The 16692-nt window shown below is 54.9% G+C and overlaps 1 protein-coding gene across 1 annotated transcript; it reads right to left on the bottom strand.

Moving 5' to 3' along the window:
- Positions 1 to 443: 443 nt before the first annotated feature.
- Positions 444 to 15234, bottom strand: RAB44 (RAB44, member RAS oncogene family). The gene is made up of 17 exons (XM_074893780.1): positions 15120 to 15234; positions 13495 to 13717; positions 13284 to 13398; positions 12840 to 13011; positions 12408 to 12551; positions 11946 to 12036; positions 11737 to 11832; positions 11232 to 11419; positions 10794 to 10833; positions 10409 to 10503; positions 9478 to 9872; positions 5272 to 5862; positions 4696 to 4777; positions 4227 to 4341; positions 3351 to 3452; positions 2449 to 2525; positions 444 to 2004 (listed from the first exon to the last, which is right to left on the bottom strand). The coding sequence occupies exons 2-17, from the start codon at positions 13699 to 13701 to the stop codon at positions 1917 to 1919; spliced, it is 2598 nt and encodes an 865-aa protein (XP_074749881.1). The 5' UTR covers positions 13702 to 13717; positions 15120 to 15234; the 3' UTR covers positions 444 to 1916.
- Between the last annotated feature and the right edge of the window lie 1458 nt (positions 15235 to 16692).

Genomic DNA, 16692 nt, shown 5'->3' with positions numbered 1-16692 from the left:
AAGAAAGTCTTTTAAGGATAGAGCCGAGGGAGGATGGCTTGTGGCAGGGGTCAGGCTGGGGAAGACACTTAGGGGAGGGGAGTTTTAGCGGTGCAGAGATGCTGGAGCACTGAGATGGGGCGTGCAGAGGAAATAACTCATCGCTGAAAGACTCAGAAATTCCCGCGTCACTGCAAAGTTGTACCCCACCTGGCAAAGATCATAACCCTGAGTTTTCTGAGCGTGAGCTTCGCCCGGCAGTGGTCTCTTTTCATCGCTATCTGCAAATCAACATCATTTCCACAGAGCGCTTTTGGGTATCACACAAGGCGTAATTCCGTGAGCTGCAGAACCAAGCAAGTCTGCTCTCACCTGGCTCTGTGCGTTGCAGGTCTCTCCCGTGGAGATTTGTCATTGTCTGATAGAGACTAAACTTAAACTGCAATTTTTCCGTCAATGGGGATGTTAATTAGTCTCAGTTACTCAGGCCTTTATTCATGCAGAGGTCACAACGTCTCAGAGCTTCGTAATCGCTATCCCTCGGGGACTGCTAAAAACAGCCTGTGGACTCCAAAACTGTTTGAAGCAGGGAAAGGGAAAACAGGTCCATATACACAGGCATCAGGAGCTCTGTTTCCTTGGAAAGCTGAGCTATAACAGAGCCAGAAACATGCAGAATGATATACTTTTTTTTTTTTTTTAATATATAGTGTTATTAGAAAACCAACCCTTGTCACTATATTTTTGTAAAGCAGAAACTGGCTACTATCATGCTTTGCTGTAATATACATATAAATAATAATGGCAACAAAAAGCAAACCCATCTGAGCAGAATTATTTCCCCCAAATCTGCATGTAAGCCCAGTCTTTAAATACACCCGTTGAACTGCTGGGAGACAAGGCAACACATTTCCCCTGTAATATTTAAAAATACTAAAATATAAGACTTGTATTCTTATTTATTTAGTCTGTATGTCTTTCTCTGCAAAAATACAGTTCTCTGCATCAAGCTGTAAAAAGAAAAAAAAAAAAAACCTTGAAATTGTCACATGTGCTTGTTTAGATTTTTCACACTGGGTTTTAAAACTGATTCAGTACTTCATAAAGAAGCTCTCCCAGTTGCAGAAGGGCAGGGTGCAGCAGCTTGCTCTTCCTTGCCCATCCTGAGATTGGCTGTACTAGTGCAAAAAATCTGCTCTGGCAGCAGTGCAGTGAAAAGAGCTCTTGCAAACATTTATCTGATCATATATCCCACCACCCCAGTGCTCTTTCTATTATCCTGGACATGCTTTCAGGGCTTTTGAATTTATTTTGAGCAAAGTTTTTGGTAGTTTTCTGTCAAGACCCCATTACTGCTCTCACTGGCATGATAAACCAGGAAAGAGAGAAGCTAGCTTTACCTTGCCTAACTGGAGAGACTTACAAAAATGCATTTAGGATATACTTCATATGGCATTGCTCCAGATCAAATCTGATCAGATGACAAAGTCAGAGCAAAAGTCACTGCTGCACAGCAGCACCAACAGCCCTAAACCCCCTTGTTTTATACACTGGCCTTTAGGTGACCCCGGTATTAACTTGTTTTACCCCAAGACTTGGTTTTGCTCCCTGCTGCTTCCAGTATCGTTCCGGCATCTCGGATCCAGCTGGGTTCCTTTTCTGCCTCTTTCCTTAGCCCGTTTTTTGTCTCCAAAAGAAAGTGGCAAAGTTTCCCTACAAGTGTTTTGGAGGTCTCTTGTGCTCTGGGATAATGGCAGGAGATGAGCGGGGAAGGGGCCAGGTGACAGCCGGCTCCTCCGCGGTGGCTTTTGCTCTCAGCATCCGAGGGAGATCAGGCAAGGCAGACACATGGGGAGCGGAGATGGTGTCTGAGGGTTATTTTCATGCTTTTCTGGCTGTCACTGCAGTTTCAGATCACAGCAGAGGGAGTCTGTGAATCACCAACAGCAGCCCTTTTTCTTCTGCGGTGGCTTTGGTACCTCTTCTGCCTTATTTTTCAACTCATCTTCACGAACTTTGAGCAACCTGGGAGAAAAGGAAGCAAATTAGTTGGGTATTTCCCCCATATTTTGTATTGCTGTGCTATTTCCGTTGGTAAAGGAGGCTCAGCACGGCTGAAAGGAGTTAGGAGCCTTCCAGCTCAGAACGATTTGAGAACTGTGGGCTCTGCTAAAACTGCCAACCTAAATCAAATCACAGACAGAATTTATTTCAGTCAACCCAGGGAGAAATCAGCAGCACCCTGAGACGGGTTTTATTAATCTCCTTGCAATGCTGACTATTCAGGAGACATCTCACAGCACTTACCTCCAGCTCATCCCAGCCGTGCACATGCTGCTCTGAGTTTTCCCTGACATTTGGGCACATGGAGTCTCAAGTGACAGTAACACACCAGCATTTGGAGTTAAAAAAGCAGGAGGGAGTCCATTAAATTCAGGACAACTGGCAAAATCCAAGCACATGCCTCACCTGATTAAGCTGACTATGGACTCGGAGACGTTGTGGCCCGAGGCAGCGCTGCATTCGTAAAACATGAGCTGGTACTCCTGGAAGACACAGAGCCCAGATAGAAATGTAATATTCTTGCATTGGAATAACTTAATATGGGAGTAAATAGCCACAGGACAGTCATGGTCAAGGGGAAAGAGAAGGACTCAAGGAAACAACTTATTTACTGGGATGTGAGGGTGAAATCCAGCTTTTCTGGTAGCTACAACACCAACATTTAGTATCAAGGAGAAGGCTGATGCAATGAGATGTGATGCCCTCTGGTTAGTGGAGCAAATATGGGGATGTAACTGGATGTTCCTGGGCCTTTTGTGTCTGCCAGTGACTGGTTTGTGAAGGGAAAAAAAAAAAAAAAGCAGCATCTAAGCCCTTGTCCTGCTGTCTCCATTTGTAAAACCAGTCAATGGATACTGGCCCAAATCCCATAAACTTTGAAATTAAGTTTCTTCTCACCTAATTTTTATTAGCCATCTGCATTTGAAGAGATTAATTGTACTTTAAGCATTTCAGTATCTTTAAAACAGGATAGGGCTTGGTGGGTTTATTAGTTATATGATGCTGGGAAGATACGTGACACTTCAAAGCAAAGATAAGCAGAGCTGAAAGTGTTTTCATTTATAGATCCAGTTCATTCCCTAAACTGTTTACTGGGCAGTGCTGAGTCAAAACTACAAAGGCAAGGGGAAAGCAAGGCAGGGAAGGGTGAAAGATGGGTTCAGAGATCACTTGGCCGACCACAGATGCACAAAAGGGAAGTTAAGAGCTTTCACCTTTCGCCAGGTCCTCAGGCTGGTGGCAGCCATCCTTAGCTGTCCTTGCCCAACTCAGGTGGACAGCACGATTTAGCAGGGCCCTGCACCTACCTTGGCCAAGCGTTCCCCCTCCTTCGTAGGGACCTGTCTCTCTGCAGCACAGTCAGTTTTGTTCCCGAGAAGCAGAATAGCGACTCCATCTTCTGCTCCTTCCTGGGCCATTAAAGAGGGGAGGATCAGGAGCACATCTGAATCTCACTTGAATCACAGCCAGCCACACTGTCTAGACACATCCTGGAGCACTGTGAAGGACGTCCATGGATTTGGGCCGATAATAAAACCTTAAATTCTTAAATGAGTTTAACCACATTTAAGAAAGGGATATTTCTTCCCTTAAGTCATCTGTCCTGGTCTATTAACATGGCAGAGCACTGGACCAGTGACCCTTGTAGTGAATTCGCTTTGTGTTCGACTTCAGGAACCTTCCAGAAGAAGCTCTGGCTGGGATTTACAGGCACTGAGCAAAGTGACATCCTATTTTGTTCCAGCATTTTTAAACACTGACTTTGTATTGACTGGAAATCTCTGACAAGAAGTTTTTAATAAGACACAAGTTACCTCCCATTTCCCAGGACTCAAAGTGGACTATTCTTGATTTAATAGTGTTATGAAAATCACTTTCAACATTTTCCATTCCTCTGCACTGGTTTTTAATTTTAAAAAAATCATTACCAGAACGATGCTATCAACAAATTACCCCAGAAGACACTGTACAAATGTGAAAATTGTCAGGATCTGAATTTAAATCCCCCAAGAAAAATGATTTTCTAACCAAAGCAAAGCAGAATGCCCTTTACAAAGGGCTTGGTCCCCCCCAGATGTCCATCCCTAACTGGTGGCAGAGGTCAGGTGGGGAAATGCTGATCTCAGAGTCACCGTCTGTTCCAAGACCTCGGGGGCAGAACGAGGTTTTTCTGCTTCACTCACCTGGATGCAGCTCAGCCAGTACCGCACGTCCGAGAAGGAGTACTCCGACGTGATATCATACATCAGCACAACCCCATCCGCCTTTCGGAAGAACTGTTTGGTGATGCTGTGGTACCTGCGTACATTTTAAATTGTCACCGATAAGGTCTAAGGAGGTTTTGCCTAGGAGCAATCTGAAATCCCAGTGGGAAAGCTGAAAATGCATGTCTACAAAAAAATAAAATAAAATCAAACCCCAGATTTTGCTCCTATCCTGATCACAGAGGCTGTACGAACAGCCTGAGTGCTTATTTTTATCTTAATTACTTCCTTTATTATTCTTTATCAGATCACACACTCTACAGAATCCCTTCTTAAACAACCCCTCCTTTGCTTAGCAAAGCCAAGAACATTCATTTCCACTAAATTACCAGAAAAAAAAAAGAAAACCACAGGTTGCTCTCCTTAAGCAGACAGCACAGAACCTCACCTTTCTTGACCAGCTGAGTCCCACAGGCGGAGAGCAAAGCGCTTGTTGTCCACAACAAGGTTTTTGATCTGATAATCCAGTCCTAGGAGACACAAAAAAGTGTATTTTGATACTGTAGAGTTCATCCCTGTGACAGAGGATGGATGGAGAAGGCACACAGTGCAGGTGTGGTCTGAGGCTGCAACTCAAGGGGGTTGGTCCTAAGTGAACCTCCAGCTTTTAGATCTTTAATGGCTGGATTTTGGGAAGGTCTCTCATCTCATGATGAGTAAAACCAGGTTGGTTAAGAGAGGAGAATATAGCTGAAAGGCAAAGCAGAGAGAAAAGCACTAGGGACATTAGTATTGGTGCCCTAGAGAGGGCAAGGATGACCAGCACTGCCTGCTCAGGAGCATCCAGGCATGTGAAGTTGGTGGTCCTGTTTGGTCCTTGATGACGGGTTGTGTAACACACTTGGCATGAGCTGTACCATGCGTGTAATGATCACCAGCAGCTGGTGGGCTGGAGGAAAGGGAATTGTGAGAGTCACCCCAGCAGGTGCAGAGCCATGCTGGAGAGGAGCTGGAGGAGACCTACCTACTGTGGCAGTGAGGTGCGGGTTGAAGGTGTCGGCATGTAACCGGTACAGGAATGATGTTTTGCCCACGTGGGAGTCCCCGACAAACAGCACGTTGTAGAGGTGGTCTGGGTCCAGGGAGGCTCCAGGAGAATCCTTTGGTGCAGCCCCTGCCCCATCTGCAGTCATGGCCCCTGGCTCTCTTAGACTGGGCTCATCTTCCTGGCTCATTTTCCGCCCAACCTCTTGTTGCTTCTCCCGTTGACCAACACTGAGGTCTTTGCTCTGTTCTCCCAAGAGCTGCCTTGGAGGCTGCATGCTGCTGTTGGCTGCATTCCCCAGCGAGCTGTCTCCGAGGACCATCCCCGACTGATCATTCCCAGCATCCTCCTTCTGTTGGACCCTTGTGTGAAGGGTTGACGCTGGTGACAACTCTTGTTTTGGAGGCTCGGCAGGTCTGGCAGCTACCTGCTCTGTTTCCATCACATGCGGTGGCTTCTCCTCTGGCTGCTGGGAAGCAGGCTGAAGCCTCACCTTATCTGCCTGTGCTGAGACCTGCTCCTGAAGCTCGCTTTGGGCTGCCTGTCCCGAAGCACCTAGCCGCTGCACATCTGGAACGAGAACATCCTCCTGCATCATCGTTTCCAGCTTTAGCATGCTGCTTTGTAATGTCACCTCGGAGACCAGGGGGGCCAGCACAGACACACTGTCATCATGGCCCTGCTTTAACCCTAGACTCTGAGTTTCAACTGAAATCCTTGCCCCTGCTTCCAGCCTTTCTCCCTGCACCATTTCCAGAACTTGAGCTCCATCCAAAGGCCTCTCCTCTGCATCAGCCCTCTCTCCCTGCAGTATTTCCAGTGTCTGGGTATCCTCCAGGATCTGCCCATCTCCATCAGCGAGTGCTTCCACCACTGCTTCCAGACCAGGACCCTCAGTGGCAGCGGCACGCTTGGGACGTAAAGTGGCTGGAGGGGACACATGTGCATCAGCAGCCCCCACCCATGTATCTGCGTTGAGAGATACACGCAGACCAGCCTCCAAACCAGGAGTCTGGCTCTGCTCCCCATCCTGCATCCCAGCTGCACCCAGGGATGCCAAATCTGCCTCCGGGCTCCCTCCTGAGGTTGATTTGAGCTCAACTGCCTCTGCCAGCAGCTGCACGTTGGCATCAGAGCTCTGGACCTCCAGCCCGTCCAGGATCGCAGCCTCCCCCTGTGCCTGCACATCTGCACCAGCCCCCTCTCCCTGCCCAACTCCTGGTCCCTGCAGTTCAAGCACAGGCTCGTGTGGCAGCCCACGCTCACCCTGCCCTTGTCCCCTGTCCTCAGCCTCCTCCCTGAGCTGCACGGCTGCTCCACCCTCCCCTCTCGGGGGGGCTTCTGGGCTGAGACCCCCATACAGCTGCATGTCTGCCTGGGCATCCTCTGCCTCCGTTTCCACTAACTCTGGTTTGTCCACCTGATCCAGGGGTTGCACATCTGGAGCCACACTCCCTCCCTGCTCTGTCCCTGGGGAGGCGGCCTCGATCAAGAGCTGCAGAGCTGCCTCTGTGCTCCCTCCTGGGGTCAGTTTGGCCTCATCTGTCTCTGCCAGCAGCTGCACGTTGGCATCAGAGCTCTGGTCCTCCAGTCGGTCCAGGTTTGCAGCCTCCTCCCATGGCTGCACGTCTGCACCAGCCCCCTCTCCCTGTCCAACTCCTGCTCCCTGCAGATCAAGCACAGGCTCGTGTGGCAGCCCACGCTCACCCTGCCCTTGTCCCCTGTCCTCAGCCTCCTCCACAAGATGTACAGTTGCATGGTCCCTCCCTCCCTGAGGGCTTTCTGAACTCATAACCTCACGCAGCTGCGTGTCTACCCAGGAGCCCTCTGCCTCCACCATTTCCACTAACTCTGGTTTGTCCACCTGATCCAGGGGTTGCACATCTGGAGCCACACGCCCTCCCTGCTCTGTTCCTGGGGAGTTGGCCTCATTCCATAGCTGCAGATCTGCCCCTGTGCTTCCTCCTGGGGTCAGTTTGAGCTCCTCCACCTTTGCAAGCAGCAGCATGTTGGTGTCAGTGCTCTGGTCCTTCACCATGTCCAGGATTACAACCTCCTCCCGTTGCTGCACACCTGCACCAACCCCCTCTCCCTGCCTGGTGGCCACTCCATGGGGGTGAAGCACAGGCTCGTGTGGCAGCCCATGTTCATCCTGTCCTTGTCCCCCATCCTCAGCCTCCTCCCTGAGCTGCACGGGTGCACGGTCTCCACTTCCCTGGGGGGCTTCTGAGCTCTCATCCCCATGCAGCTGTGTGTCTACCGAGGAATCCTCTGCCTCCACCATTTCCACTAACTCTGGTTTATCAACCTGATCCAGGGGTTGCACATCTGGAGCCATTCTCCCTCCCTGCTCTGTCCCCAGGTAACCAGCTTTACTGGGGGGGTGCAGATCTGCCTCCGTGCTCCCTCCTGAGGTTGATTTGAGCTCAACTGCCTCTGCCAGCAGCTGCACGTTGGCATCAGAGCTCTGGACCTCCAGCCTGTCCAGGATCGCAGCCTCCCCCTGTGCCTGCACATCTGCACCAGCCCCCTCTCCCTGCCCAACTCCTGGTCCCTGCAGTTCAAGCACAGGCTCGTGTGGCAGCCCACGCTCACCCTGCCCTTGTCCCCTGTCCTCAGCCTCCTCCACAAGATGTACAGTTGCATGGTCCCTCCCTCCCTGAGGGCTTTCTGAACTCATAACCTCACGCAGCTGCGTGTCAACCCAGGAGCCCTCTGCCTCCACCATTTCCACTAATTCTGGTTTGTCCACCTGATCCAGGGGTTGCACATCTGGAGCCACGCTCTCTCCCTGCTCTGTCCCTGGGGAGGTGGCCTCGATCAAGAGCTGCAGAGCTGCCTCTGTGCTCCCTCCTGGGGTCAGTTTGGCCTCATCTGTCTCTGCCAGCAGCTGCACGTTGGCATCAGAGCTCTGGTCTTCCAGCCTGTCTAGGATCGCAGCTTCCTCCCATGGCTGCATGTCTGCACCAGCCCCCTCTCCCTGCCTGGTGGCCACTCCATGGAGGAGAAACACAGGCTCGTGTGGCAGCCCATGTTCATCCTGTCCTTGTCCCCCATCCTCAGCCTCCTCCCTGAGCTGCCCAGCTGCTCCACCCTCCCTTCTCAGGGGGGCTTCTGGGCTGAGACCCCCATACAGCTGCATGTCTGCCTGGGCATCCTCTGCCTCCATTTCCACTAACTCTGGTTTGTCCACCTGATCCAGGGGTTGCACATCTGGAGCCACGCTCCCTCCCTGCTCTGTCCCCGGGGAGGTGGCCTCACTCAGGGGCTGCAGAACTGCCTCCACCTCTGCATGCAGCTGCACGTTGACATTGCTGCTCTGGGCCTCCAGCGGTTGCACATCTGTTCCCGCTCTGCCTTCCTGCATGTCTGCGAGTGGCAGCGGCACCTCTGCCCCCACGCTCCCCCCCCCCACTGCGGCTCCCCTCGCAGACTCACCCTGCGGCTGCGGTTCTGCCTCCCTGGGCTGCGTCACCTCCACCTCCCCTTCCTCGGCCCCGGCTCTGCTGTTCCCTCCATGCTGAGCTTGGGCTGGCAGCACGTCGGCATCTAAGGTCTCTCCCCGGGGCTGCACCTCTGCACAGACACTCTCTTCCTCCAGCATCCCAGGGCCAGGAGCCCCTGTCACCTCGGGGAGGTCACCGTCCCCCTGGGCTGCTCCCATTCGTGCCTCACCCCAGGATGGTGGCTCTGGCTCCAGCTGCTCTCCCGGCATTATTTCAAGTTTCCCAGAGAGCCCCAACGGTGGTTCAGCCTCTTCCCCCCAACCCACGCCCAGGGGCTGTGCAAGCTCTCCTGGAGCTGCAGCTGGGCCAAGCTCATCTGTGGCAAGCTGCCATCCCGCTGCTAGACCTGCCTCCCCAGCCTCAGGTGGCCCCAGACCTGTCTCCAGACTTTCTCCCTGGCTTAGCGCTGCTTCCTCAGCTTCTCCTGGGTTCTGTGCTTTTTCCCAACCTCTTTCTTCCTGCATCCATCCTTCTCCCTCCACCTCCATCAGTGCCTGCTCTCCCGCCTCTGTGCTGTCTCCCAGTGCTCCTTGCAGATGCTCAGCCGACTTTAGCATCAGCCCCTTCACACCAGCACCCTTTCCCTGCAGGAATAACATCCTCCGGGCCTCCTCCGGGCTCTCTCCCTGCTCTGCCCCCGGTTCCTGAGCCCTGTGGTGCCCAGCTCTCACGGACGCACCAGCCTGTGTCACGTCTGAAGCACAAAGCTCAGCTGCGGCTGGTCCCTCTTTCAGGTCTCCTTCAAACAGCTCGTGACCGACGTGGCTGGCGAGGGTGTCTCGCAGCACCCCGGGGGTTGTGCTATGGGCTGTGGCTGCCTCCGGCCCCATTTGGGGCTCAGCATCATCCTGGGGGTGACAGGCAGTGTCTGCTGGCGGGGGGGGTGCACCCGGTGCCTGTGACTTCAACTGTTTGCTCAGGGCTGCTATTGCATCATTCATCTCTCTTAGCAAAGAGCTTTGGTCAGAAAAGTGTTGCTCTTTCAGAAATTCTGGGAAGGGGTCCTCTTCCGTGGAGCTTGCTCTCGGCAGGGATCCCAAAAGGCTTATTTCTGCTGGCAGCTTTTCCCAAACCCTGGAAAGGGCAGAAAATTTGGGATGGGGGTGTCAGTCCAGTTCCCAGGTCAGGCTGCAGCTCCCACCCATCCACCTGGGCTGGCACTGGGTGTGGGGGGGTCTCTCCTCCACCACCTCACCCCATCCCTCTCCAAACCCTACTCTATTTACCCTCTGGGTGTACTGGAGGTCGCACAGGCAGCGATGGGGACAGAGGAAAGGGGGATGCTCACCCAGGGAGCCAGACCCGGGGCTGTATCCTGCCTGGTGAGCGAGCGCGCCCCTTCCCAGGCTCCGTGTTCACATTATTGGAGATGAAAAGGCAACTCTTGGCCGGGTATGGCGAGTGCCTGAGCCAAGGGAGCGATGCAGGGCGGTGAGCCGGGGTAAGTGATCTCATCTCTGGGATAAGAGATGAGTGGGTGGGAAAGGAGCATTGAAAGGACTAAATATTGTGTTTTGCCTGGGGAGGTGGAGGACTTGGGTGCTTGACCCCAGCTCGCAGAGCTTGGGGGCACAAGCTGAAGCAGCACCTGTTGCCCAGGACCCCCTTACACTTGGTGGGTGCTCTTGGCTTTGGGCTTGCCGCTCTGGGACCCCAGTCTGATCCGCATCTCGGAGCGGTACTTCTCACTGTCCTCCAGACTCATCTGCAGTAAACAGGGTGGGAAGAGGAGAGAGAAAAGTGCTTGGTGAGGGAGCGTACCCACCTGAAACGATGCTGAGCTCTCTGGCAGGTGTCCAGATGTACCCACCCGAAATCTTGGGGGTATCAGAACTAAGGTGCTCCTACCCCCTCCCTTCCCAAGCATCTGTATGGCACCGTGCTGACCCAGTTTGAGAAAGCTTTTAGGGGAGGCACTGCCCCTGCTGCAGTCCCAAACCAAAAAGCACAAGGCCCTGGAGCCACATCCCGTCCCCACACACCCAGCTGAAGTACCTGTGGGGACTCGCCAGGCAGCTCTGTCACCACTCTGTCCCTGCAAACACAGAGCACAGGGGTCAAAATGGCAACTGCATCCTCTTCACCGCATCCATCCCTGCCCCAGGGTAGCCCCCAGCCCTGGAGGTGGCGATTGGCTGGAGCTGGACAGCAAAACCCACAACGCTTGGATCAGTCCTGGTTGTGTCCTTCTGGGTGAAGGACATCCCCATCTCTGCTGGCACTGTCCTCGAGGGACACGTTCAGCACATGGTGTCAATAATCCTGGCTTTTTTTTCTGGTGCTTTTCACACCAAGCCATGATTAATCTGCACTGCAGAGACCACTGAAGCACCACGATGGCTGAGACCCATCAAACTCTTTCCCCATCCGCTCCAACCCCCAGGAGAAAACCACGTAGGTGCAGAGGGATATGACGGTCTCTCAGCTACTCACCCAGGCTCCTCCACATGCTCCCGAGCCACCGCAGCTCTCGCTGTCCGCAGGCGCCCCTGGGTCTGCTGGAGCTGCTGGTGGAGGTGCTGCAGGTGGTCCTCCAGCACCCGGTTGCTCTCCTCCAGCTGCCGGTTTTCAGTGCTGGCGGCTTGCTGCGTGCTGCGGAGGCTGCGGCACCGCGTCTCCAGCTGTGGGACAGCAATCAGGACACCCCACCAGGAACAAAGAAAGAAATTGATGGGTATCCATCTCCTCTAGACCTGGGGATGAATTTTCCCCCCACCATGAGGGTGGTGGGTGGGAAACTCAACTTGGGTCCTCTGGGGATGGAGGGGAGCGTGGGGATGGTGGTGGAAAAGGTGGGGATGGAGGTCCTGTGTTACAACCTGCATCAAGGGCTGGTGGGGACAGACTGGGATCAGCTGTACAACACCGTGTTGCTGCTGTGGGCACAGTCCAGAGACTCGTACACATGATGGGGGGCTGAGGGTTGGGGCCAGCTCACCTCCATCTGCGCCATGACCAAGCGCTGCACCTCCCTCTCGCTGGCATCCAGCACTCGCTGCAGCTCCACGCCCTGCTGGTGGCTCCGGGCCATGCTCTGGGATGGCAACAAGGACATTAGCACCCACTCACCCATCTGAGAGCTGTCATGGGGGTGCTGGGTCCCCCCTGGGGAGAACAGCAAGGGGAGAGGAGCAGCCAGCGACCCACCTCCTGCTTCAGCCGCTGCTTCTCCTGCTGAATCTGCTGCTCCAGGGTCTCGCAGAGCTGCTGCACCTCCTTGTCGTGCTCGGCCACGTGCCTGCCAGGGACAGCAAGGCCACGGGGTGGGTGGTCAGACCCTGCTGCAGTGGGTGCAGGCCCCTGGGACCCCACATTGCCCACGGGACCTGCAGGCTGCAGCTGGGTTTGCCCGCAAAGCTTCACCCAGCAAGGACGTGTCCAGCAGTCCAAGTCCGGCACTTTTGCCATCCCATGTGTAACTGTAGAGGGAGCTCGACCCCAAATGTCGGCTCCCAGGGAAATCTCTGCTCCAGCCACTGACGGAGATGCTGAAAGCCCCCAGATTTCTTCCTCCCTGGGTTCATCTCCATGGCTGGGGTGAGCTGGGGGCCCCATCCTTGTCCCCATCCTTCCCATCCTGTCCCTCTCCACTGCCCTGGGGTGACTCACTTGTTCAGGGTCACCTCCAAAGCCTCTTTCTTGCTCTTGGCTTCTTGGATGCGGTGCTTCATCTTGGCCAGAAAGTCCTCCAGGTTGCCCAGGAGCTGGGGTTCATCTTGCCGGAGCTTCACCCAGAGCTGCCAGATCTCCTGTCTACAGGGAGAGGGGTGTTTTGTGGCAAGCATCCCTCCAAACCCCGCCCAGGACGGGCCAGCTATGGGGTCCCGGGTCATTTAGCTCACACCGTTTGGGACGTGTGGTTCTGGGGGACAGATGAGCATTGGGATGACCGTGATCCTGTCCCCTGCTCCTGTGCTTGGGCCAAAGGCACCTCTAAGCCATTTCTGGGCTCGTTGCCTGCATGGGGACCTCCTGCCCCAAGCCTTTCCCCCTCTACCCCATCCTGCAGGACACCCACGGGTGCTAAACAGGGCGGCTTACTCTTCAGAGACGTTGTCTGTGCCCAGCTGGTCCATGAAGGCAGCAAAGTGTCTCCGCTCCTCACTGTCCGCCCCCTCCAATGCTGGGCTGGGGAGGACCAAGCGGACCCTCCGGGATGCTGTTTTCCGCCGGCGGTGATCCCTGGCAGCTTTTTGGGAGCTCAGGAACTGCCCTGCCGACAGACACCCCAAACCTTCAGTGCCCAGCTGGGGCGACAGCAAAGCCCAAACCCTGACACTTCCCATCCCATGGCTTTTACAGGCCGCTTTGGAACAATAGGACCCTGCACCAGGCAAGCCATGGGCTGACACCTGAACATGGGGACACTTTTTGGGCCATCATGTGCCACCCAGCCAGGAGAACATTTCAGGTTCCCCCAGGAAAGCACCAGGGCCATGTCCAGGATCAGCCCAGGCTGCTTGGAGGCAGCGTGCCAGCACTCACAGAGCCCGGCAGTGAACTCCTCGGTGCTTAACCGCCCTGTGCCAGCGGCGTCCAGCCCATCGAAAACGAGTTCCAGCTCCTCCGTGCTGCACGGGAAATCTTCCTCCTGCAATTTCTAAGAACAAAGCAAATCAGGGGAAAAACCTACCCATCAGTCAGTCTCCAGCCAGCCTGGCGGCATTCGACCCGAGAAGACATCCCCATCCCTTACCTGCATGTCTGAGCGGGTGACAAACCCCACCTGGTCCTTGTCCCGCTCCCTGAAGAAGTCCTGCACCTTCTGCACCACTTCAGATGTCCACGGCGGTTCCTTGCTGGGGCCAGGGGCTGCCGGTGCATCGCCAGAGCCCTCGTGCAGCTGCCTGCGTCGGCTGGAGCCCATACGCCGGCCCTTGGCAGCCACCCGGCGCTCGGCCATGGCTCCCGGCTCGGTCCTGTCGAGGGGGAAACCAGCGGGTGCTGAGCCTTGGCCAGCTCTCTCCTTGCCGGAGACCTTTGCCATGGCATGGTGGGAGATGGCGGAGCAGGACTGAGCTGGAAATTCATTTTGGTCGGTGTAAAGGGCCCCCGGTTTGGCAATAGGAAGAGAGGCACTTATCTCTGATTGCACGGTGCAAATGGAGCCTCAACCCGCAGCAAGCAATGACCGTCATCTCCGGCTGCGAGCCCAGCACCCACCAGGCAAGCGGCTTCTCCTGCCACTGGCCAAGCACCCGCCCCAAATCTCCCCACACTCCACCCCAGCAGGGAGGGCACCAGCACCACCGAGGCTTGAGGGCCACCTGGGAGGTGACACAGCTGAGAGGTGACACCAGCAAAGGACCAGCCGAGGCGATGCTGGAGGTCTGGGCAAAAACGTGGTGGTTCCACCTGCTTTCTCGGAGCTCATCAGCAGCTTTTAAAATTCCTCCCCCAGCTTTCACAGCCATGAGTCACCTCTGGGAAGAGCTGCGCGAGACCTCAGGGAGGTTTTCATCACGTCTGTGTGCTCGCCCCAGCTCGCCCCAGGAACCCCCCCGCTCCCCTCTCCCCATCCTGGATGGGTGACAACACCACCCTCAGCCCCCACGCCACCCCCCTGAGGGGCTCTTCTCTGCATGGCAAAGCCGAAAAAATGAGTGAAGGAAACCACGGTCGTGGAGATCGGCTGATGGAGAACTGGGGCCGTGCTCAAGTCATCTGATGGCCACAGCCTGGCTTTCTGCTCCTGGCCCAAGAAGCCTCCCCAGCTCCAGCCCTCTGCCCCTTTCCTTTTGCAACATGAACAGCGATTCTGCTAAAGCTCCGGGGTGCACCAGAAACGTGGCCCCAAAACCATCCCCTTCCCCTTAAAGCACAACACCCACAGGCACTATCCGGTAGCAATATGTGGACACGAGAGGGTCGGGGGGAGTCACTGGAGCCCCACAGGACACCCAGCAAGCCAGGGACAGAAACCAGGTGCCTTTATGGTGGTCCCAGCCTCTAAGACAGGAGAAGCAGGAGCTTGGGGGGCTGGTGGGGTTGTTTAAGGCATGGGGAAGCCCCCAGTTACCTGCCCCAGGGGGGGATCTGAGCCCACTGCACAACAGAGGCGCAGAACAAGGAGAGGGGGCTGAGATGACAACACGCACCCCCCCGCGCTGGCTGAGCAGGGCCCCCCCACGGCATCACCAACTCCCAGCGACCTGCCGTCCCTCCAAAACACCCCACGTTGCTCCCAGCCATCAGAAAAGGGCCCTGGCCACAGGCAGAAAGAAAAAGTGCCCCCCCCAGCTCACCAACAGCAAGAAAACCCCCTTATTTTCCTTACTTTTTGATTTTTTTAAGGTGATGCCCCAGAGCAGCAAAGCTTACCTCTCCTGCGTGCCAAGAGGGACCCTCAGTTTCGGGGTGCCCGGGACAGCGAGGCTCCCCAGGCCGGGATGGATGCTGGTCCCACACTGAGGGCGTTTGACCTGCCCTGAGCCCGAGCTCTCATTTTCTCTCTTACTCAAGGCGCCTTTCCGCTTGGGGTTACACTCAACTGCCGGCGCTCACACGTTTCCTGTTTGCTGCGTTGCAAGTGGGGTGTGGGAAGGGCCTATCCAGAGGGTCACCGTCCCCCCAGGCCCCCCAAAATCCCAAAGCAAGGGCACTGCCGGTGTCACCAGGAACCGCAACCAAAGTCCCCATCCTTTCCTTGTTCGCAATGGTCCAGCCAAGTCTGGAAGGTATTTGGGGCAGGGGAAAAACATCAGAGAAACAGCAAATGTTATTTTAAGAGTCCAAATAACCCAAAGTACAAGACTACCTATAACCCACAGATTGCAAAGACAGAACAAACCTGCAAGCCCCGCCCTGCGGAGGATCTTTGGCCCCAGGATTTGGAGATCTCCCCCGCTGTGCTGCTCACACTGGTATTTTTTCCAAGGCTCCTGCCTGAATTATCAACTCTGCTTTAAAGCCGGCACCAAAGCCACCAGCAGTCTGCAACCACTCTGAGTTGCAAGGGGATGGGGGAATTAGGCAGGTCACATGCATTTTTGCTCAATTTTAACTGCAAAATGGGAAAAGATCCCAAGCAAAAACCTAAAATAACAACAAGGGAAAACACCAACTGTTATCTTTAGGCCATAACTAGAATTAACATCCCCTGGCTCACAGCCTGGGTCTGAGCTCGTCTCTCCCCACCTGAGCTGGTGAAATCACTTGCAGGGAACCGGCTGCGCAGGTGCCCTGCCCCATCACACCCACCCGGCCACAGCCCAGCCCTGCTCGTTTGCCGTTTAACCTAACGAAGCTGCAGCAAGCTCAGGTGCAACTGCTCCACCTGGGCATTTGTAGGCCAATTCAAGGCTCAGCTGTTTCTTCTCCAGTATCTGAGCAAAGCTGGTGCCTGTTACCCCAGACTGAAGCAAACCCACGGGCAGGCTGGGGAGCTCAGCTTGCAAAAACCACCTCTGAGCTCACATTTGTCAGCACACCTCGCAACCTCCAGGGCTCTTTGCTGCTGCATGGAGAAGGCTGAATATTGGTTTTGCTTTCCCTGAGGATGCTTTTGGGGGTAAAACCCTAGATATCCCTGGGAGAGCTCACTGATTCATGTCCTCCGCCCAGCAAGACTCCAGCATCTTGCTTCCAGCTGCAGAGTCTTGCTGGAGCCAGGGTTAGCACCAGCTGCAGGAAGGTATAATCCAGCCCCACAGCACCAATGGCTCTTTCCAGCCCTGAGGAGGTGCTGGGCAGGTCTCAACAAAAGGGGATTGAATATAGTGGGGAAAGGAGGGGAAGCGCCTGACCCTGCTCCCAGCCCCGCTCAGCCATCACGGGAGTTTGAACCCTGGCATCCTCGCTCCGTGCTGAGGCCAGACTGGGATGGGAGAGCAGCAAAACACAACCTGAAAGTGCAAGATTTCCATCCATTCCTCAGCTGCTGGAAGCTCATCAC

The sequence above is a fragment of the Strix uralensis genome, chromosome 24 (genome assembly GCF_047716275.1).
Source record: "Strix uralensis isolate ZFMK-TIS-50842 chromosome 24, bStrUra1, whole genome shotgun sequence".
Taxonomy (NCBI): domain Eukaryota; kingdom Metazoa; phylum Chordata; class Aves; order Strigiformes; family Strigidae; genus Strix; species Strix uralensis.
This window is presented reverse-complemented; position numbering and strand designations above follow the sequence as displayed.

Excerpts from the sequence above, each read along its gene's own strand:
- RAB44 (XM_074893780.1), bottom strand. The coding sequence starts at position 13,701 with ATGGCCGAGCGCCGGGTGGCTGCCAAGGGCCGGCGTATGGGCTCCAGC. Across the intron at positions 4,342-4,695 it reads GACTCAGCTGGTCAAGAAAG|GTACCACAGCATCACCAAAC; the intron begins GTGAGGTTCTGT and ends AAATGTACGCAG. Across the intron at positions 2,526-3,350 it reads AGGGGGAACGCTTGGCCAAG|GAGTACCAGCTCATGTTTTA; the intron begins GTAGGTGCAGGG and ends TGTGTCTTCCAG.